At 38.4% G+C, this 24,401-nt stretch overlaps 1 protein-coding gene across 3 annotated transcripts in view; it reads right to left on the bottom strand.

Moving 5' to 3' along the window:
- LIN9 (lin-9 DREAM MuvB core complex component) overlaps positions 1-24,401 on the bottom strand; it is a 70,822-nt gene that overhangs the window by 32,231 nt on the left and 14,190 nt on the right. For all 3 annotated transcript variants that reach the window (XM_045877626.2, XM_064594461.1, XM_054508117.2), the window contains 3 exons: positions 17,609-17,742; positions 16,168-16,293; positions 10,485-10,642 (listed from right to left, as the gene is read on the bottom strand). In XM_045877626.2, the coding sequence (XP_045733582.1) occupies positions 10,485-10,642; positions 16,168-16,293; positions 17,609-17,742 (418 nt within the window). The remainder of the gene's footprint in view (positions 1-10,484; positions 10,643-16,167; positions 16,294-17,608; positions 17,743-24,401) is intronic.

The raw sequence follows: 24,401 nt of genomic DNA, 5'->3' as shown, positions 1-24,401 counted from the left end.
GAATTAGTGGTAAAAAAATCTCGCATATTTGATTTAAAAATTAACCTACCAATCCAAGATGCTTTGAATGTTCAAGGAGCTCAGTGAAATACAAAGAGGATCATACCTAAAACATCACAGTGAAATTTCCAAAATCCAAGGACAGAGAGAAAATACTGAAAGCATCAAGAGAAAAATGACATATAGAAGAACAGCAACACAATAGGTACATCTCATCAGAAACAATCTCATCAGAAACAAGGAAGGTCAGAGCGCAGTATAGAAGATATGAACAAAACTCTCAACCCTATGTCTAACTAACATATATGGAACACTTGACCCAACATCGAAACATTCCTCTGAAACACACATGGGACATTTTGTAAGACAGACCATCTGCTAGGCTATAAAGCAAGTCTCAATAACTTTATTTTTTATTTTTTTAAAGATTTTATTTGTCAGAGACAGATAGAGAGAGTGAGTGTACAAGCAGGGGAGCGGCAGGCATAGGGAGAAGGAGGCTCCCTGCTGAGCAGGAAGCCTGATGTGGGACTCGATCCAGGACCCTGAGATCATGACCTGAGCCAAAGGCAAACACTTAACCAACTCAGTCACCCAGGCGTCCCTAAGTCTCAGTAACTTTAAAAGAACTGAAATCATACACAGTACATCCTCAAACCACAACAAAATTATGTTAGAAATCAGTGAGTCTTCACCAAAAAGCCCTTGGGCTTGGGTATGTAAAATAATCTGAGAGGATACTTGTAAAATGAAAAATATAAGAATTTGAATATAAAGCATATATTTTTCTCAAGGGAAAATTGGGAGGGAGGACAAGCTTATATTTTGGCATATATTATAGGACTAAATACACCAAACTTTAGAGAAATATAAAACTGGGGGAAGAGGGTATCACTTCTGCACTTCTGGGGATTTTTTTTTTTTTTTGAGTATGTATTACTTTCATAAATCAAGAAAAACAATATTGCCACATTTTTAATATATTATCTGAAGATAACATTTATTTTATTTTTTTTAAGATTTTATTTATTTATCTGAGAGAGACAGAGGTAGTGAGAGAGAGCACGAGCAGGGAGGAAAGAGAAGAAGCAGACTCCCCACTGAGCAGGGAGCCCAATGCGGGACTCGATCCCAGGACCCTGAGATCATGGCCTGAGCCTAAAGCAGATGCTTAACCGACTGAGCCACCCAGGTGCCCTGCAGATGAACTTTATGCCCCTCTTCCACAGATCTATATCTGAAGTGCAAGTCAGGTTCCCCTATTATTACAGGAGTACTTACCTGTTCAAGCGATGGATAACTTCTATTCAGTTCTACTTAACTGGTTCAAAAACTTTAAAAAATATTTTGGTTTAAACTTCTCTGTCTCGGGGCGCCTGGGTGGCTCAGATGGTTAAGCATCTGCCTTCGGCTCAGGTCATGATCCCGGGGTCCTAGGATTGAGCCCTGCATCGGGCTCCCTGCTCGGCAGGAAGCCTGCTTCTCCCTCTCCCACTCCCCTTGCTTGTGTTCCCTCTCTCGCTGTCTCTCTCTGTCAAAAAATAGATAAAATCTTTAAAAAATAAATAAACTTCTTTGTCTCTAATGTAGCTTTCTCCTTAACAGTCATTTCTTATTTAAGATTTATTTATTTTAGAGAGAAAGAGCACACACACACAAACAAGAGAGAGGGAGAGAGAATCTCAAGCAGACTCTGCAGTGAGTACACAGCCTGACTCGGGGTTCGATCCCACCACCATGCGATCACGACCTGAGCCGAAACCAAGAGTTGGACACTTAACCGACTGAGCCACCCAGGGGCCCCCTAACAGTCATTTCTGTATGGGATCACTGTGCTGACAATGTAAAGCTAAAAAATTAAAAAACAAGAGCAGCAACCTACATTAGTATACATGATCACTCAGGGGAAAAAGTAGACTCTAGGTCAGAATGCCAAGTTCAGGAATATAAGAAAAAACACGTTATTGTGATTATCAGCATTATCCTACGGCTTCTGAGATTATTTAATAATAAGAAAAATTTTCAAATACATCCTTTAAGGAGAATGACCCTATTAGCTGGTTAGCCCAGAACAATGTTCATTCACACCTGTTATTCTAGTTCAGTTATTAACAACATTCAGAAGTATGCCCATTCGGGTAATAAATTACATGGTCACTCTGCTCCTTTGGATTTGTGTACGGCCAAATGTAGGGTTTTTTGTTTTTGTTTTTTAAGATTTTATTTATTTATTTAAGAGAAAGGGGTGCCTGGGTGGCTTAGTTGGTTAAGCATCTGCCTTTGGCTCAGATCATGATCTCGGTGTCTCAGGACGGATCCCCACATTGGCTCCCTGCTCAGCTTGTCCCTCTGTCCCTCACCTCTCTCTCTCAAAAAAATAAAATCTTTAAAAAAGAGTGAGCGACCACACAAGTGGGAGGAGGGGGAGAGGGAGAGGGAGAGGGAGAAGCAGACTCCCTGCAGAGCAGAGAGCCCGATGCTGGGCTGGATCCCAATGCCCTGGGGGATCATGACCTAAGCTGAAGGCAGATGCTCAACCGACTGAGCCACCCAGTCACCCCAAGAGGCAGTTCTTTAAGCACAGCAGATGGTTTGCTGGTAATGTGGTGAATATACCCAATGGCATCCTGAAAGTCTAGAAAGTAATTTCATTAGCCATCAAGGGACAGCTTTAAAGATTATGGGTCAGAGCCTCGGCTATGGGCTAGCACTCGAGTTTGGGTTAACAAGAAGCTGTCAAATCTTAACTCTATTTATTTCTATAAATCACATCTTCCCTATCTTCGTGGCGGTCTCTTTCCCTTTACCCCTTTGACTTAGACAAACTACATTACCTTTGGGACACTTCAGATTCTTACAATTTCCTAACAAACAAATGATTTCAAAATCTTTTTTCATACCCTGAGTTCTCTGACTACACAGAGTTCTAGCTCTAGAGCCCTTTGGAGTAATGGACACCTAATGAACACTTTCCTGTACAGTGTGGCTACACTGTGCTCTCTAGACATTTCCCCCAAACTTCTCCACTACTCAGACTTCCCATCACTTTGAGCACCCTGGTGTTTGTCAGAACTCCTCTGCTCTTCCCACTGCACGACGAACCATTTACAAAGCCCAGTCACTTTTTACCTGCCTGCTCTGCTCTTACTGCAAAACCCCCAATTGTTTAGAATTCAATAGTTTAGAATTCATTTTGTCAGGGCGCCTGGGTGGCTCAGTTGTTAAGTGTCTGCCTTCGGCTCAGGTCATGATTCCAGGGTCCTGGGATCGAGCCCCGTGTCGGGCTCCCTGCTCAGCGGGAAGCCTGCTTCTCCCTCTCCACTCCCCCTGCTTGTGTTCCCTCTCTCGCTGTGTCTCTCTGTCAAATAAATAAATCTTTAAAAATAATAAAATAAAATCCATTTTGTCATTGTTTTGGGGGAAGAACTGGTCTACTACTACTTGTTTACTAAAAAATTTTTCACAGTAAGGAATGTGGAATTTTGTTTATAGCACTTTTTTTTAGGTAAAATTTACATATAGTGAAATCTAAATGTGAGTGTATAATTCTATAAATTATGGCAAATATCCATGTAGAACAAACCTTTATCAAGTCACAGAATATTCCTATCATTCCAGAAAGTTCCCCCTTCCCAATCAATCTCTTCTTCAGCAGAACCACTTTTCTGATATTTTTCTGCCATGAATTAATTTTGCTCGTTCTACTTCATAGAAATGAAAACCTAACGATATGCATTCTATAGCTTTCAGCTTCTTTTGCTCAGCATATTGTCTGAAGTTAATCTATATGTCAGTAGTTTCTCTTAATTGCTAATTTGTATTCCATCATAAGAAAATATTATGTCTATCCATTTTCCTGTTGTTGATTCCAGGTTTGGCTTTAAAATTATGAACATTCTATACATAGCTATCCTTCTGGGACAGCTGTTTTCACTTCTCTTAAGGAAATACTTTGGAGGAGAAGAGCTGGATCATAGGGCAGGCATAAGTTTAGTTTTGTAAAACACTGGCACACTTTTCTCCAAAGTAGTAGACCATTTCACAACGCCACCAAAAAAGTCCAGGAATTATGGTAGCTCCACATCCTTGGCAACACTTGGTGTTACTAGTTGTTTCAGGGTTAGCCATTCTGGGGCATGTGTAGTGGTACTTCATTGTGCTTTTAATTTGCATTTTCCTGATGACTGATGATGTTGAGTACTTTCTCATGTGCTTATTCGCCATTCATATATCTTCCTTTGGGAAGTGTCTACTCAAGTGTTTTATCTAGTTATTTGAACCAGACTATCTTTTTATTACTAACTTACAGAGTTCTTTATATTTTCTAGATACAGGTCTTTTTTCAGATATACATTTTGGAAATATTTATTCCCAATATGTGGCCTGCCTGTTTATTTCCTTAATGGTCACTTTTAATGAGCAAAAGTTTTTAAGTTAAACCTAAAAATCATCTTCTTTTGTTATTTTGTCAGATCCAAGAAATATCTGCCTACTTACAAATCACAAGGCTATTTTCCTATATTTACTTATAGAAGCTTTATAATTTTAGCTTTTATGTTTAGCCCTTTGGTCCATCTTAGATAAAGTTTTCTTGTGAGGTGTGAGGAAGCATCAAGGTTCATATGGATATCTAATCGCTCCAGCATTGTTGGAATGCCCTTCCTTTCCATTGAAATGCTTTGATGCCTTTAGGAAGTCAACTGCACATATGTGTGGATCCACTTCTGAGTTAGGCTACCCTTCCCATTTCCACATAAATATTAGAATAAGCATATCAATTTCAATTAAAAAAAAGAATGTCTGCTGTGATTTGGACTCAACAGATTAATCTTGGCAGAACTTTTTTTTTAGATTTTATTTATTTATTTGACAGAGAGAGAGAGAGAGAGAGCACAAGCAGGGGGAGCGGCAGAGGGAGAAGGAGAAGGAGACTCCCCACTGAGCAGGAAGCCCAACTCGGGACTTGATCCCAGGACCCCAGGATCATGACCTGCGCTGAAGGCAGACGTTTAACTGACTGAGCCACCCAGGCACCTACCACTGGAATTTTCACAGGGACTGCACTGAGTCTATAGATGGCTTTGGGAAGCATGGACAGTTTAACAATATTGAGTATTCCAATCCATGAGCCTGAGATATCTTTCCATTTATTTGTGTCTTCAGTTTGTTTCATCAATGTCTTACAGTTTTCAGTGTATAGATTTTTCACTTCTTTGGTTAACTTTATTCCTAAGTATTTTAGTGTTTTTGATGCCATCATAAACGGGATTGTTTTCTTATTTTCTTTTTCAAGTATTTTGAACATTAGCATACAGAAATGCAACAATTTTTGTATATTGATTTTATATCGTTGCAGTTTTACTGAATTTATTAGTTCCAGTAGTTTTTATTAGTTCAACTCCCTGTTGAGTATGATGTTTGCTGTGGGTTTATTCTCTGGTTTCTTAAAATGCAAATTTAAACAGTTTTTAAAAATATATAAGCATTTTTTTCTGATATAAGCATTTAAAACTGTAAATTTTCCTGTAACTACTGCTTTAGCTGTACCCCACAAATTTTTATGTCATATTTTTATTATTTTTATATTAGAAGTATTTGCTATTTTCCCTTGAACTTTCTCTTTTTACTTAGGAGTTACTTACAAGTAGAATATTTAATTCCTAAATATTTGAATGTCTTCAGGATCTTATTGTTTTGCTTTCTAATTAAATTCTGTTGTGTTCAGAGACATTCTATGTATGATTTCAATCTCTTAAAATTTATTGACATTGCCATCAGATGGTCTATTTCGACAAACAAATCATGTGCATGTGCAAGGAATATGTATTCTATAGTTTTGGGGCTTAGCGTTCAAAAATATCAGTTGGATCTGGGCACCTGGATGACTCAGTTGGTTAAGCTTCTGACTTCAACTCGGGTCATGATCTCATGGTCCCTCTGTCCCTCCTCTCTCTCTCTCTCAAATAAATAAAATCTTTAAAAAATTTATCAATTGAATCATCATAATTGACAGTGTTTTTCAGATTCTCTATATTTGTACTGATTTTTTTCTTCTCAGTTACTGGTAGAGAGGTGTTAAAATCTATAGCTATGACTGTTGATTTGTATATGGCTTCCTTTAGTTGTCTCAGTGTTTGCTTTAAGTATTTTTTTTTATTTATTTTTATTATTATTATTTTTAAAGATTTTATTTATTTATTTGACAGAGAGAGAGATAGCGAGAGCAGGAACACAAGCAGGGGGAGTGGGAGAGCGAGAAGCAGGCTTCCTGCCGAGCAGGGAGCCCGATGTGGGACTTGATCCCAGGACCCTGGGATCATGACCTGAGCCGAAGGCAGACGCTTAACGACTGCGCCACCCAGGTGCCCTGCTTTAAGTATTTTAAAGTTCTGTTATGAAGGACTTATTAATGAATGTATATTAGGATTGTTGCATTCTTCTGCTGAATTGACCTTTTTATCATTATCAAACATTCCTCTCTCTCTCTCTGGTAATACTCCTTGTCTTGAAATCTATTTTGTCTAATGTTAATACAGCCACTTCAACTCTCTATGGTCAATAGCTGCATGGCATATCTTTTTCACCCTTTTGCTTTTAATCTATTGGTGATTTTATATTTTAAGTATAATTCTTAAAGATAGCATACTGTTAGGCATTTTTTAAAAAAGATTTTATTTACTTATTTAACAGAGAGAGAGAGAGCATAAGCTGGGGGAGCGGCAGGGAGAGGGAGAAGCAGACTCCCTGCTGAACAGAGAACCTGATGCAGGACTGGATCCCAGGACCCCGGGATCATGACCTGTGCCAAAGGCAGATGCTTAACAGACTGAGCCACCCGGACGCACCAGACATTTCTTTTTTTTTTTTTAATCCAGTCTGATAATCTCTACTTTTTCAGTATTGTGCTTAGTTCATTGACATTTAATATAATGAAAACAGGACCAGACTTGAGTCTACCATCTTGCTGTTTATTTTCTATTTATCCCATGGTTTTTGTTCCCGTCCTTTATTTCCCATCATCTTTTCACTTAATTATTTGCTAGAATTTCAAAATTAACTTCTCTGTTGGCTTTTTAGGTATGCGCCTCTCAGCATTTTTTAAAAAGTAGGTCCTGGTGTGCCTGGATGGCTCAGTCGGTTAAGCGTCAGACTCTTGATTTTGGCTCAGGTCATGATCTCAGGGTTGTGAGATCCAGCCCTGCCTCAGGCTCTGCCCTCAGCAAGGAGTCTGTTTCTTCCTCTCCCTCTGCCCCTCCCCGCCCCACTCTCTCTCTCTCTAAAAAAAAAAAGTAGGTCCTTCTACTAGTTCTCAAAGTATAGCCCCACACTAGCAGCATCATCACTTGTAATCTTTTTTTTTTTTTTAAGATTTTATTTATTTATTTGACAAAGAGACAGTGAGAGCAGGAACACAATCAGGGGGAGTGGGAGGGGGGAGAAGCAGGCTTCCCGCAGAGGAGGGACCCTGGGATCATGACCTGAGCTAAAGGCAGACGCTTAACCACTAAATGAAGGCAGACGCTTAATGACTGAGCCACCCAGGCGCCCTAACATCACTTGGAATCTTGTTAAAATGCAAATTCTTAGGCCCTACCCCTGACCTTCTGAATCAGAACTCGGAGGGTGGAAGGGCAATTTGTTTCATCCAGAACCTCCAGGTAATTCTGATGCACCCGGAAGGTTTTGAACCTCAATACTCTACAGATCAGAATACCCAAGCTTTACTTACTACAATCTACTCATAGTCAACATCGTATGCTCTCATAACAAATTCAAGAAGCTTGCAACATGATTGTTCCATTTTACACATATTTGCCATTTTCTTTTTTTTTTTTTTTTAAGATTTTATTTATTTATTTGACAGAGAGAGACACAGCGAGAGAGAGAACACAAGCAGAGGGAGTGGGAGAGGGAGAAGCAGGCTTCCCGCGGAGCAGGGAGCCCGATGCGGGGCTCGATCCCAGGCCCCGGGACCATGACACGAGCCGAAGGCAGATGCCCAACGACTGAGCCACCCAGGCGCCCCCATATTTGCCATTTTCTATAAAAAGTTCATTATTGGGGCGCCTGGTGGCTCAGTCAGTTAAGCATCTGCCTTCAGCTCAGTTCATAATCCCAGGGCCCTGGGATCGAGTCCCGCATTGGGCTCCTTGCTTAGCAGAGAGCCTGCTTCTCCCTCTCCCTCTGCTGCTCATGCTCACTCTCTGTCAAATAAATAAATAAAATCTCTAAAAAAAAAAAATTTTTTTTCTTTTCAGATACTGTACTTTTTACTTCTAAATTTGTTAGACCTAAATAATTCCTCTTTATCTCTCAGATTTCCCCACTCATTATGACGACACTTACATTAAGTTTATAACAAACATTTTGAAGCCACTGCTAATTCCAGTATCTAAGCCATCTCAGCTAATTCTACTGATGGCTTTTTCTTTTGACTACAGAACCGGTCTTCATGTTTCTTCATAGGTTTAGTAATTTTGTATTGCATACTGGACAGTATGGTAAACAAAAAATTATTGGCAGACTTTTTTTGGCCCTGCCCTGCTTCCTCTTATTAGTCTGTTTCAGTTATGAACCATCTTTCCTCCTTAATGAAGTCTTTGAATTTCATATAATTTTCATGTGTCACAAAATATTATTACTGGGATTTTTTTCAGCCATTTAAAGATGTAAAACTCAGGGTGCCTCGGTGGCTCAGTTGGTTAAGCGTCTGCCTTCGGCTCAGGTCATGATCTCAGGGTCCTGGGATCGAGGCCCGAGTTGGGCTCCCTGCTCGCAGGGAACCTGCTTCTCCCTCTCCTCCCTGCTCGTGCTCTCTCTCTAAATAAATAAATAAAATCTTTAAAATAAAAATTAAAATGTAAAAATCATTCTTTTTTTTTAAAGATTTTATTTATTTATTTGAGAGAGTGTGTGTGTGCATGAGCAGGGGGAGGGGCAGAGGGAGAGGGAGAAGCAGGCTCCCCACTGAGCAGGGAGCCCAATGTGAGGCTCAATCTCAGGACCCTGAGAGCATGACCTGAGCCAAAGGCAGACGCTTAACCGACTGAGCCACCCAGGCGCCCCAAACTTTTCTCATATTTTTTTTTTAAAGATTTTATTTATTTATTTGAGAGAGCACGAGAGAGAGAGAGCGCAACAAGCCAGGTAAGGGGCAGAGGAAGAAGCAGGCTCTCCACCGAGTGGGGAGCCAGACGCAGGGCTCGATCCTGGGACTCCAGGATCATGACCTGAGCCAAAGGCAGATGCTTAACCTACTGAGCCACCCAGGCACCCCCTTTTCTCATATCTTGATACATCCTGTCCAACCTATTCTCCATTGTAACAAGAATAACCTACTTATAGACCCTCCATAAAACTGCCAGTTCTTAAAATTCTGAAACAATTAACTTTTATGTCACTCTATGCATTCCAAACTTCTCTGATTTGTAGTGGTACTGCAGACTTTATATCTGTACTTATTTATATGGTGTTTTAGAACTAATGTATTTTTTCAAGACTACAATCTCTCCCTCACTTCATCTCCAATCTCACCCGCAGACTAATTTTGTTGAGAGAGAGATCATCTATAACTCTGTACATGGTTAAGTTGTCATGGTAAGTTATGACCAAATCAATTCTTCTCTTTTCTACCTGCATTTTATACGCATGATACAGTCTCCTCTCTCTAATCTACCTTTCCATTTAATTACCCATTTTTTATAATATAATGGAAACATGTACCACTTTTATAACCAGAAAAAGTGATATTAATATGTAACTCAAGGTTACCTTTCCTCCAGAAAATATTCTTCGATAAATCCATTTTTTTAATCCAACCATTTTTTAATCCCTTCCAATAGTTACTAATTTACCTACTCACTTAACACCTTGTTATTTCCTGTGTTATATAAATTGTAATTTTAGTTTACCAAGTTATTAAGGATTAATTTAAACTTGAGGTTTTGGTGGTACTTTCCTTCCATGTCATAACTGAACAGAACACACAGACTCACATCTACGAGTTGACAGAATTTACACCCTTAAAATAAAATTCTGAGCAAACTACCTACTATTCAGTCATTAGAAATGGACTATCCCAAACCCAAAGAGCACAAAAACAATGGTACTTGTGAACTAACCATTTAAGATTGGTTAGGAAGGAAAATAAATGATGTGAAACCAAAAGACAGAACAATTTAAAATTTTAGAAATTTAAACAATGTCTAGCTATGCTTATTCCAGTGAATTTTAAATTTCATCTTTGTGGCAGTTTGCTTTAGTTTATGTTGTAGTAGACATTGCTTTGAACCACCACACTTTTTCCCAAGTAGTTTAAAAACCAAATGCCACAGAAGAAGAAATAATAACTTCTGTAGTACATTGCTATAGAACTAGAGTTTAAGCTTTTAAAATTTAAAAGCCATTTGTCTAGTGGTTACCTAGTAGTTATCTTGGTGAAAAATTATAAAGCAAAATGAATGAGCTTATGTTCACTTACTTACCTGTAACTTTGGTTCCAATAACCAGGGGCAAAGGAATTTCATCTGGGAGATCTTTGAACTGGGAAACGTCTGCAACTTTCCTTTGTTGTAAGAGCCTTATTTTCTGTCGTTTCTGTTTTAATGCTGATCTCTCTTCCTCAAAAAATGCAGAAGAACATCTAGAATAAATTATAAAAATCATATAAACTGATAACTATCCTATACAAAAACTTGAAATCATGGGGCCCCTAGGTGGCACAGTCGGTTGAGCATCTGACTTTTAGTTTCGGCTCAGGTCATGATCTCAGGGTCGTGAGATCAAGGCCCAGGTCGCGCTTAAGCTCAGCGAGGAGTCTGCTAAAGTTTCTCTCTCCCTCTCCCTCTGCCCTATCTGATGCTCACACTCTCTCTCTCAAGTGAATAAATCTTTTTTCTTTTTTCTTTTTTTTAAAGATTTTATTTATTTATTTGAGAGAGAGAGAATGAGAGACAGAGAGCACGAGAGGGAAGAGGGTCAGAAGGAGAAGCAGACCCCCTGCCGAGCAGGGAGCCCAATGTGGGACTCGATCCCGGGACTCCAGGATCATGACCTGAGCCGAAGGCAGTCACTTAACCAACTGAGCCACCCAGGCGCCCCTCAAGTGAATAAATCTTTAAAATCAAAACAAACAGGGGTGCCTGGGTGGCTCAGTCGGTTGAGCGTCTGCCTTTGGCTCAGGTCGTGATCCTGGAGTCCCAGGATTGAGCCCCACGTCTGGCTCCCTGCTCAGTGGGGAGTCTGCTTCTCTCTCTCCCCCGGCTCATGCTCTCTCTCTCAAATAAATAAATAAAACATTTTTAAAAAATAAATTTAAAAAAAACCTTGAAATCAGACCATCTATCTCACCATTCCCTCTTTTCCTCTTTCTCTTGAATAATGTATTTGAGTTCTTAGAAATAATAATTGTTTCTCTTCAAAGTAAATTATATCTTTTTAAAAATAGGGCTTTGCAAGACTTAAAGGGTTATAAGCAAGTCTACATTATCCTTCCCTACAAAGCAGGAGGATTTGTTCACCATCCTTTGACAACACTGCATCTGGATGCCAGGTCTCCTCCTGGGAAAAAGTTCAACTATAATATTCTATTTAGAAGAACATGATATTTTCCCTATGACCCAGAGAGCACGCCAATATAGAACTAAAGACAAGGCTTACCACTGTGTAAATGTTTAATCATACTTCCTGCCTTAAAGCATAAATACTGAATTTACCCTTATCTTTAGGGCCTATCTTACTTCTATTTTCAAATACTGGGATGAACCAAAGTAACTTAAACATAGCTTTCATGCCATAAAATATATATCCATAAAACCACCATCACAGACAAGATAATGAACATCTGAAGACATCAATCACTCCCCAGAGTTTCCTTGTGGCACTCGATTATCCCTCCTTTGCATCCCTCCCACTTCTGTACCCCCACTTCTCAAGCGATCACTAAGTTGCTTTCTGTCATTATAGTTTCTATCTTCTAAAATTTTATATAAACGAGATCATCTAGTATGAATTCTTCTGTCAGGCTTCTTTCACTCAGCATAATTATGCCAAGATTAATCCATGTTGTTACATGTATCAATGGTTCTTTTTTTTTTTTTTTAAGATTTTATTTATTTATTTGAGAGAGAGAGACAGAGATAGTGACAGAGGATTGAGGCCCACGTCTGGCTCCCTGCTCAGTGGGGCGTCTGCTTCTCTCTTTCCCTCTGCTCCTCCCCTGCTCATGCTCTCTCTCTCAAATAAACATTAAAAAAAAAAAAAACTTGAAATCAGACCATCCATCTCACCGTTCCCTCTTTTCCTCTTTCTCTTGAATAATGTATTTAAGAATGAGATAGTGAGACAGTGAGAGAGAGCACAAGTGGGAAGGAGAGGGGGAAGCAGACTCCCCACTAAACAGGGAGCCCAATGCAGGACTCAACTCCAGGACCCTGGGATCATGACCTGAGCTGAAGGCAGATGCTTAACTGACTGAGCCACCAGGCGTCCCTCAATGGATCATTCTTTTTATTGGAGAACAGTATCCTTTTCTTTGAATGTGTTGTAATTTGTTTATCCATTCACCTATTGGTGGACATTTGCACTGTTTCCAGTTTGGGGTTATTACAACAAAGTTGATACGAACATTTCTGTATAGAAATGTTTTCATATAATCTATGCTTTAATTTCTCTTCACTAAATACTTAGGAATAGAATGGCTGGGGCATATGATCAGTGTATGTTTAACCTTTTAAGAAACCAAAGAAGCCAAATATTACCAAAGAAGATATACAGATGACAAATAAGCCACTTTGATGCTCCACATCATATGTCATCAGGGAAATGCAAATTGAGACACTACTAACATCTATTAGAATGACCAAAATCTAGAACACAGACAACACCAAATGCTGGCAAGATGTGGAACAACAGAAACTCTCGTTCATTCTGGTGGGAATGTAAAAATGGCATGGACGCTTTGGAAGATAGTTTGGTGGTTTCTTATAAAACTAAACAAGTCTTATCATACAATCCAGCAACCACACTCCTTGGTATTTACCCAGATGAGCTGAAAACTTATGTCCACACCAAAACCTTAACATGGATGTTTACATCAGTTTTACTCATAATTGCCAAAACTTGGAAGCAACCAAGATGTCCCTTAGTAAGTGAAAGGATAAAAAAAATAGTAGTATATTCAGACAATGGAATATTATTCAGCATTAAAAGGATGAACTATTGAACCATGAAAAGATACAGGGGAACCTGAAATGCATATTACTAAGTGAAAGAAGCCAATCTGAAAAGGCTACATATGGTATGATTCCAACATATGACATTCTGGAAAATGCAAAACTCTGGAGACAGTAAAAAGATCAGCAGTTGCCACGAATTGGGGCCATGAGGAGAGGAAGGAATAAGTGGAGCGCAAAAGATTACTAGAGCAGTAAAAATACTGTGTATGACATTATAATGATAAATATATGTCATTACACATTTTTCAAAACCCACAGAGTAAACCCTAATGTAAACTATGGACTTGGGGGATTATGATGTGTTGATATAGACTCACCACAATGTATCGCTATCTTAACGAGATATTGTTACGGGGAACACTGTGTATCTGTTGGGGGAGGGAGTATATGGGAAATCTATCTTCCTCTCAATTTTGCTCTAAACCTAAAATTCTCTAAAAAAAAAAAAAAAAAAAGTCTTAAAAAAAAGAGAGCAAGAAATCATCAGTTTTCCAAAGCAGTTACACCATTTTATAATTCCCCTCAGCAGCACATAGGATTCCAAGTTTCCCCATAGCCTCACCAATACTTGGTATGCTTAATCTTGTAAATTCTAGACACTATGGGTTCATTTGCATTTTTCTATTGACTAATATGTTGAATATCTTCTCTAGTATTTCTTTGACATCCTTGTATCTTTGGTGAAGCATCTATTGAAATCATCTAGCAATTTATTAATTGGGTTTTTTTTTGCATTTTTTTCATTGACATGAAAATGACATACAGTGTTATATTAGTTTCAGGTGTACAACATAATGAGCTGACAATTGTATACACTATTCAATGTTGACCACAATAAGTGCAGTCAACACCTGTCACCACGTTACTACAATATCATTGACTATATTCCCTATTCTGTACTTTTTTTTTTTCATCTCCATGACTTGTTCTTTTTATAACTAGAAATCTGTACCTCTTAATTCACTATACTTATTTCACCCACCTCCCCTCTGGTAACCACCAGTTTGTTCTCTGTATTTAAGAGTTTTTTTGGGTTTTTGTCCTTTTTTTTTTTTTTTAAAGATTTTATCTACCTATTTGACAGAGAGAGAGTGAGAGAGCACAAGCAGGGGGAACAGCAGAGGGAGAGGGAGAAGCAGGCTCCCCGTTGAGCAGGGAGCCCGATGCAGGGCTTGATCCCAGGACCCCAGGATCTGAGTCGAAGGCAGACGCTCAACCAACTGAGCCACCCATGTGCCTCTTTTTTTTCTTTTTTCAGTTTCCATACATGAGTGAATCATATGGTATTTGTCTTTCTTTGTCTGATTGATTTCACTTAGCATAATATGCTCGAGGTCCATCCATGTTGTTGCAAATGGCAAGATTTCACTCTTTTTTATGGCTGAGTAGTATTCCATTGTGTGTGTGTGTGCATGTGCGTGTGTGCAAGTGTTCTTATAAATGAGGGAAATATTAAAAACATCATCAGCAACATCATCTTTTAATAGAGAAATAAAATATTACCAGTTCAATTAAAAGTTCTCCTTGCATTTCATCACTGTCTACAGAAATCATTAAAATTAAATTCTGTTTCTACTTGCCCAAGTCACTATATTTCCATGCCTTTCCTGGATATTCCCACCATCTAAATTGAAAAATTTTTGTATATGCTTTTACTAGGCAGAGACATAATATGAAAATAATCTAACAGATTTCAAAACTTCACTCAAGAGTAATATAAGGTTTTCCAATGTGTTAGAAAGCAAGATAACACTGCAAAAGGAAAAGTCATTTCACATGAAAAGTAATTTTCAGAAAACAACACATTGGATAGATTCACTTGATTTTTCCTTCTGGGGTTTTGTTTTTCTGAGATAGCATGTGTTTTTATTTTATTGAAGTATAATAGACATATAACACACTTTGTAACCCTCAGGTGTACAACAGTGTGATTCAATATTTGTATATATTGTGAAATGACTACCACACTAAGTCTAGTTAACATCTGACACCATATATAGATAAAACATTTTTTTCCTTGGGATGAGAACTTTTAAGATCCACTGTCAGCAACTATAGTATTATTAACTATAGTCATTACACTATCCGCAACACGCCAGGACTTACTTTATAAATGCAAGTTTGTACCTTTTGATGCCCTTCACCCATTTCACCTACCCCCTTATCCCATTTTTATATAAAGTAAAATACGCACTTCTAAGAAGGCTTTTGCAGTACTAAACGGCTTTTTAAAAGATAATAACTTTTAGGGATTAAAAGTTATCCCTAACTTTTTAATGAAGCTCCTGAGAGCTTCATTAAATACAGCTGATTCCTGAAAAACATGGATATGACCACCCACATCCACTTGTACATGTTTTTTTTTTTTGACAAATGCAGTACGGTACTGTAAACATATCTTCCATTCCTTATGATTTTCTCAATACCATTTTCTATTCTCTAGCTTACTTTATTGTAAGAACATAGTATATAATACACATGACATACAAAATATGTGTTATTGATGGTTTCTGTTATCAGTAAGGCTTCCAGTCAATAGTAAACTACTAGTAGTTAGGTTTTGGGGGTGTCAAAAGTTATATGTAGATTTTTCTGCAGGGTTGGTGTCCCTAACCCCCATGTTGTTAAAGGATCAGCTATATTTTCTAGTGCATTCTTAAATATTTTTTGGAACATAGTGGGGCATAGAGAATGTAAGAAAATTATACGCAAAGCCTGTAATTTGAACAAAAATGGAACTGTACATTTAATTGTAAGATGCATAGGTATAAAAAGGACCTACATTAACGCTAGTTAACCAGATATATTTAACATATAACTATTCTGAAAAGTTATCTTTCAGGACTAGTCTTTGTGAAGATGAAAAAGAATCAATGTGGTAATTATACAATTAACTGACTGATTTTATTTTAAATAAAAATATTATTTTTACCTCCGTGGTTTTCCCATAAGTCGCCTGATTTTTCCCCATTCTACTCTTGTTAACTTTCTTGTTTTTAAATTAGGAAAGGATTCCTTCAGACATACACAGAAGTCATTATCGCCTTCAAAAAGTGGTCTGTAAAACAGAAATGGTATTTTAATGGTTAAGATACAATGAGTTACTTCAGAGGCATAAATTTCAAAATATGCTTTCCAATTTTCAACATTATACTAATCATCAAATGTTCTTTCACTTCTACCCAGAACATATACAAAAGAGGCACAAATTCAAAGTGCTAAAACTAAAAGTGGCATTTGTGAAACAACCAATGTATATAAGTTACTCAAGAAATATTGTCTGTGCTAGAGATTCAAGGAGACACTGATTTTTGTTAAATCTCATGTATGAGTATATCCTAGTATATCCTAGCACTGTCATTGTATCCAGTGAGGATGAACAATGTTAGCTACAATGTATCTTTGTCCCAACACCAAGGAGTCCTCTTTCAGATTAAATCAGTTTTATTTATTTTTATTTTTTTATTTTTAAAGATTTTATTTATTTATTTATTTGAGAGAGAGAGCACATGAGAGGGGGGAGGGTCAGAGGGAGAAGCAGACACCCTGCCGAGCAGGGAGCCTGATGCAGGACTCGATCCCGGGCCTCCAGGATCATGACCTGAGCCGAAGGCAGTCGCTTAACCAACTGAGCTACCCAGGTGCCCTCAGATTAAATCAGTTTTAGAAAACTGGAAGACTCGGGGCGCCTGGGTGGCTCAGCCGGTTAAGCGGCTGCCTTCGGCTCAGATCATGATCTCAGGGTCCTGGGATCGAGTCCCGCGTTGGGGCCCCTGCTCAGCGGGAAGGCTGCTTCCCCCTCTCCCATTCCCCCTGCTTGTGTTCCTGCTCTATCTCTCTCTCTGTCAAATAAATAAATAAAATCTTAAAAAAAAAAAAAAAAGAAAAAAGAAAATTGGAAGACTCTAGAGCGTTAGGTCATGATCCCAGGGTCCCGGCATCGGGCTCCCTGCTCAGCGGGGAGTCTACTTCTCCAAGTCTACTTCTCCTCTCCCTCTCTCCCTGCTCATGCTATCTCTAAAATAAATAAATAAAAATCTTAAAAAAAATAAAAGAGAAAAACATGTCTCTTTTATTACAAATAAGGGAGCTTTGTTCTAGGGCATCTCCACTCCACGGTCTTTGTAAATTATAATACAGATTATACTTTCATTTGAGTTTTCACAAAAATGTATAACCACTTTTGAAAGGAGGAAGGGGAAAAGCAAACTATGAGGAATGGAAATGGATCAAAGTAGAATGAAGAACAGAAAAAAGAAATCAGGAAAAAAAAGAATCAAAACAGACCTACAGAAAAGAAAATAGCTTATAACGTTTGAAAAACTTAAATTTCTGGCTCAAGTGATATCCACAATGTAAGCCATGATACATACTTATCTATATTTGAGTAGAACCATTCGTATATGCACCATTTATGTGCTTTGGGAAGCTTGAGTAGGTTACGTAATCGAAAACCAATCTTCTGTGAGGCTTTCTTATCTGGTGTAGACATTGTTGCCGTAAATTTCTATACAATAAAAAAATAGAGATTAATTACAGGTCCATCATGCAAAAATGAACATCTATAACATCGAATACATTTGTAAAAAGGTAGATTATGGTTAAGTACTCAAAAAGATTCAGTACCACAAAATTTTTTTGTCATTATTTAACAAAATAAACATTCTGATTATTTCTTACGAAGTTAAAGTCTCCAGTTTCATAAGATATTCTGACAAGGAAAGTGAAAACATTTGCCTCCACCATGTTTGTACTGAGGTCCAATTTCAATTTAGGTATGTAGGAAGAAAACAAGAGACAGAGAAAATGCAAGCAAACAAGCACTAGGCCCAGAAGGTTTCACCAGTGAATTCTGTATCAATCACAGCACCAATGCTATTAAAATGTTTTAATTCAATGAAAAAAAAGAGCTTCACAATTATTTTTATCAAGACAGCATAAGCAGATAAAATCTACCAAAGTATAATAAAAGAAAATCTCAAAAAAACACTCAATTGCATTAATTTTATTTTTTATTTTTTAAAGATTTTGTTTGTTTGAAAGAGAGCGAGAGCGCCCATGAGTGGGGGTAGGGGCAGAGGGAGAGGGAGAAGCAGACTCCCTGCTGAGCAAGGAGCCCAACAAGAGGCTCAATCCCAGGACCCCGAGGTCGTGATCTGAGCTGAAGTCAGACACTTAACCGACTGAACCTCACACCCAGGCCCTGCTGCATGAATTTTAGAAAATGCTTGGAAAGATTCTCCGTGCTCATGGATTGTAAGAATTAATACTGTTAAAAATATCCATACTATCTAGGGGCGCCTGGGTGGCTCAGTCGGTTAAGCGGCTGCCTTTGGCTCAGGTCGTGATCCCAGGGTTCTGGGATCGAGCCCCACGTCAGGCTCCCTGCTCAGTGGAGAGCTTGTTTCTTCCTCTCCCTTTCCCTGCTGTTCTGCCTACTTGTGCTCTCTCTCTGTCAAATAAATAAAATCTTTAAAAAAAAAAAAAAATCCATACTATCTAAAACAATCTAAAATTCAATGCAATCCCTATGAAAATTCCAGTGGCATTTTTCACAGAAGTAGAACAATCCTAAAATTTGTATGGAATCACTAAAGATCCTGAATAGCCAAAGAATGTTGAGAAAGAAGAACAAAGCTGGAGGCATCAAGCTCCCTAATTTCAAACTATATTATAAACTATAGTAATCAAAATAGTATCATATTGGCATAAAAACAGAAACACAGGTCAATAAAACAGAATAGAGAGCCCAGAAATAAATGCATGCATATATGGTCAATTAATTTACAACAAAGGAGGCAAGAATATACAATGGAGAAAGGACAGTCTCTTCAAAAAATGGTGTTGGGTGCCTGAGTAGCTCAGTCAGTTAAGTGACTGCCTTCGGCTCAGGTCATGATCCCGGAGTACCGGGATCGAGTCCCGCATCGGGCTCCCTGCTCAGCAGGGAGTCTGCTTCTCCCTCTGACCCTCCCCCCTTCTTGTGCTCTCTCTCTCTCACTCTCTCTCTCAAATAAATAAAATTAAAAGAAAAAACCTCAGCATTTTTAAAAAAAAATGGTGTTGGGAAAACTGGACAGTCACATACAAAAGAATGAACTGGACCACTATCTTACACCATACATGAAAACTAGCTCAAAATAGATTAAAGACTTGGGGCCCCTGGGTGGATCAGTCACTTAAGCATCCAACTCTTGATTCTGGCTCAGATCATGATCTCAAGGCGTTGAGATCGAGTGCCGCATCAGGCTCCATGCTGGGCACAGAGCCTGCTTAAGACAAGATTCTCTCTCTCCCTCTGCTCCTCCCCCTCTCTAAAAAAACATAATAAAAGAATAAATTTAAAAAAATAGATTAAAGACTCAAATGTAAGACCTGAAACCATAAAATTCCTAGGAAAAAATGTAAGTGGTAAGCTCCTAGACACTGGTCTTGGTGATGATGTTTTCGAATTTGACACCAAAAGCAAAGGCATCAAAAAAAGAGAGAAACAATTAACAAGTGGGGCTACATCAAACTAAAAACCTTCTGCACAGCAAAGGAAATCAACAAAATGAAAAGGCAATCTACAGAATAGGTGAAAATATTTGCAAACTATATATTTGATAAAGAGTTAATACCCAAAATATATAAAAACTCATGCAACTGAATGGCAAAAAACTAACCCAATTAAAAAATGGGCAGAGGATCTGAAGAGACATCTTCCCAAAGACCTACAGATAGCCAACAGGTGCATGAAAAGGTGCTCAACATCACTCATCATCAGGGAAATGCAAATTCACAATAGGATTATCACCTCATACCTTTTAGAATGACTAGAATCAAAAAGATAAGAAATAACAAGTGTTGGTGCAAATGTGGAAAAAAGGGAGCCCTATGCACTACTGGTGGGAATGTAAATTGGTGCAGCCACTGTGGACAACAGTATGGAGGTTTTTCAAAAAAATTTTTAAAATAGAACTACCTTATAATTCAATAATTCCACTGCTGGGTATTTATCTGAAGCAAACAAAAACACTAACTTGAAAAGATATCTGCACCCCAAAGTTCATTGAAGTATAATTTATAATAGCCAAGACATGGAAGCAACCTAAGTGTTCATCAATGGACGAATGGATAAAGAAAATGTGGTGTATATATACATATATATACATTCACTCACACACACACACACACACACACAGGAATATCATTCAGCTATAAAAAAAGAATGAAATCTTGCCATTTGTGATAACATGGATAGGCCTTGAGGGCATTATGGTAAGTGAAATAAGTCAGAGAAAGTCAAACACCAAATGATCTCACCTAAATGTGAAATCTAAAAAAACTCCCCTGAAAAACAAAACAGACCAAAAAAAAAAAAAAAAAAACCCATACACAAACCAAACTCATAAATACAGAGAGCAGACTGGTGGTTGCTGGGAAGGGGGGAGTGAAATGGGTTGAAAGGGGTCAAAAGGTACAGACTTACAGTTATAAAATCAGTATGTCGTGGGGATGTAATGTACAGCATGGTGACTATAGTATATATTGTATTGCATATTTAAAAGTTGCTAACAGAATAGATTTTATTTTATTTATTTTATTTATTTATTTATTTTTAAAGATTTTATTTATTTATTTGAGACAGAGAGAATGAGAGAGAGTGAGCACATGAGAGGGGGGAGGGTCAGAGGGAGAAGCAGGCTCCCTGCCAAGCAGGAAGCCCGATGCGGGACTCGATCCAGGGACTCCAGGATCATGACCTGAGCCGAAGGCAGTCGCTCAACCAACTGAGCCACCCAGGTGCCCTATTTTTTTTTTTTTTTAAAGAATTCTTTTTAAAAAAGATTTTTATTTATTTATTTAACAGAGAGAGAGAGCACAAGTAGGCAGAGCGGCAGACAGAGGGAGAGGGAGAAGCAGGCTCTCCGCCAAGCAGGGAGTCCGATGCGGGGCTCGGTCCCAGGACCCTGGGATCACGACCCGAGCCGAAGGCAGCCGCTTAACTGACTGAGCCACCCAGGTGCCCCTAGATTTTATTTTTTATTTTTTATTTTTTTCAGAATAGATTTTAAAAGTTCTTATCACAAGAAAAAAAATTTGTAACTGTGGTGACAGATGCTAACTATATACTTAATGTGGTGATCATTTCACCATGTACACAAATATCAAATCATTAGGTTGTGCACCTGAAACTTATATAATGTTATATGTCAATATTATCTCAATTTTTTAAAAGCTTAAAAAAAGGTACCAGGGCACCTGTGGGGCTCAGTCAGCTAAGCATCTAAGCCTTCGGCTCAGGTCATGATCCTGGAGTTCTGGGATCAAGTCCCACATCAGGCTCCCTGCTCAGTGGGGAGTCTACTTCTCCCTCTGACCCTACCTCCTCTCGTGTACACTCTCTCCCTCTCTCCCTCAAATAAGTAAATAAAATCTTTAAAAAAAAAAAAAAGGTACCAGATAAACATCATTGGACCATCAAAAGAATACCACCCAATCAAGTGGAATGTGTGTCAAGAATGCAAGGGTGGTCCAGTATTAAAAAACTGTTAATATAGGGGCGCCTGGGTGGCTCAGTCGTTAAGTGTCTGCCTTCGGCTCAGGTCATGATCCCAGGGTCCTGGGATCGAGCTCCGTATCGGGCTCCCTGCTCCGGCGGGGAGTCTGCTTCTCCCTCTCCCTCTGCCTGCTGCTCCCCCTGCTTGTGCTCTCTCTCTGTCAAATAAATAAATAAAATCTTAAAAAAAAAAGAAAACTATTAATATAGTCTGTCATTATTAATGAATAAAAATCATGTAGTCACCTCTACTGGTGCTAAAGATACTGGATAAAATTCAATATTCATTAACAAAAACTCTCAATAGAATTAGACAGAATGAAAGTACACAATATACCAAAAGTTAAATGATACAGTTAAAGCAGTGTTTGGGGCAGGGGAGGCAGGAGAGGGGTTAATTTATAAGGTAAATGCCTATATTAGGAAAGGACAAAGATCTCAAATAAATAACCTATTCCTCCACCTTAAGCTTGAAAAAGAAGAGCAAAGAAAACCCAAAGCAAGCAGAAAGAAGAAAATAAAAATTAAAGCAGAAATAAGTGAAACAGAAAAATAAGAGACAAAATGATGAAACCAAAAGTTCTTTTTTTAAAAGATTTTATTTATTTGAGAGAGCGAGAGTGCACGAGAGAGAGAGCAGGGGGAGGGGGAGGGGCAAAGGGAGAGGGAGAAGCAGACTCCCCGCTGAGCAGGGAACCTGACACGGGGCTTGATCCCAGGATCCTGGGATCATGACCTGAGCTGAAGGCAGATGCTTAACCGACTGAGCCACCCAGGCACCCCCAAAAGTTCTTTGCAAATATCAATTGATGGACCTTTAGCTCTACTGACCAAGAAAACAAAAATAGATGGATACTTTCTTTTCTTTTTTTTTTTTAAAGAGTTTTAAAATTTATTTATTTCACAGAGAGAGATAGCGAGAGCAGGAACACAAGCAGGGGGAGTGGGAGAGGGAGAAGCAGGCTGGGATCATGACCTGAGCCAAAGGCAGACGCTTAATGACTGAGCCACCCAGGCGCCCCTAGATGGATACTTTCTTAACCTGTAAAATTTATTTCTCCTCATTCTAATCCAAGTCATTATCATATTCAATGTTAAAATACTAAAAACATTGTTATTAAAGTGAAGAATGTGACCAAGATGTTGACTATCACCACAATTTTTTAACGTCGTTTTGATGGAATTATCCAATAAGAGGAATAAAAACTGTAAAGGAGGAAACAAAACCATTATTTGAAGGTGATATGATTATCCTCGAAAACTCAAGAAAACAACTATAACCATTTAAAATAGTACAGAATTTAATAAAGTGGGCAAATACAAAGTTAACATACAAATCAGTATCTTAAAAAATCACTATTTTTCTTTTCTTTTTTTTTTTTTTTAAGATTTTATTTAATTGCGAGAGAGAGGATGAGAGACCGAGAGCATGAGAGGGAGGAGGGTCAGAGGAAGAAGAAGACTCCCAGCTGAGCAGGGAGCCTGATGTGGGACTCGATCCCGGGACTCCAGGATCATGACCTGAGCCGAAGGCAGTCGCTTAACCAACTGAGCCACCCAGGCGCCCAAAAAATCACTACTTTTCTCTGTATAAGTGGGAACTAGTTACAGACAATAAAGCAGAAGAAATATCCTGTTTATTTATGAAAGCAAAAGTGACAAGCACAAAAGTATTAAATACCCAGGAATACACTTAACAAATGTTCAAGATCAACATGGGAAAATATTTTAAAGTCTACAGAGGGACACTGAGGCTTGAATAAGTGGAACTAAAACCAGTTCTTGGATAGAGAGTCTCAATGTTACAAACATGTCACATAGCATAAATTAATTCATAATATTAGTGCAATGCCAAGAAAAATCCCAACAGGATTTTTTTCCTAGTCGTTGATTCTAAAGTACCCACGGAAAAACAAATGTGCAAGAATACTTAGGAAAACCTAAAAAAAGGATATGTAATAATGTCTTACTAGACATTAAAACATTGTATAAAGCCATGTTAAAACAATTTGGCACTAGCACATACAGAGACATATTAGACATAGATAGATAGAAAGTCTAGAAATAACCCCAAATATGCACAGGAATTTAGCTTGTGATACAGGTAGCATTTTAAATCAATGTATAAAAGATGGATTACTCGGGACGCCTGGGTGGCTCAGATGGTTAAGCATCTGCCTTCGGCTCAGGTCATGATCCCAGGGTCCTGGGACCGAGCCCCAGATCGGGCTCCTGGCTCGGCGGGGAGCCTGCTTCTCCCTCTCCCTCTGCCTGCCTGTCTGCCTACTTGTGATCTCTCTCTCTGTCAAATAAATAAATAAAATCTTTAAAAAAAAAAATGGATTACTCACTCAATGTTATCAGGACAACTAAATAGTCTTCGGGGGGTGGGGGAGACACAAGGTTGCAGTATTACCTCAGTCCTTATTCCAGAATAAATTCAGTATGGATTGAAAATTTAAGTATTAAGAAATAAATTTGAGTGAATTCAAAAAGTATAAATTTTAGACTAGGGAAGATCTCTCTGAGTAAGTATAAACCCAAGAAGTCATAAAAGGAAAGACAGTTTTATCTGACCCTTAATTTCTTTTCAATCCTACATAGTAAAAATACAGAAACAAAGT

The sequence above is a fragment of the Mirounga angustirostris genome, unplaced genomic scaffold, assembly GCF_029215605.1.
Source record: "Mirounga angustirostris isolate CCGP_5_RB_7025 unplaced genomic scaffold, mMirAng1.0.hap1 SCAF_6, whole genome shotgun sequence".
Taxonomy (NCBI): domain Eukaryota; kingdom Metazoa; phylum Chordata; class Mammalia; order Carnivora; family Phocidae; genus Mirounga; species Mirounga angustirostris.
Note: the sequence above shows the minus strand (reverse complement) of the source record. Positions and strands in the feature narration are given on the sequence as shown.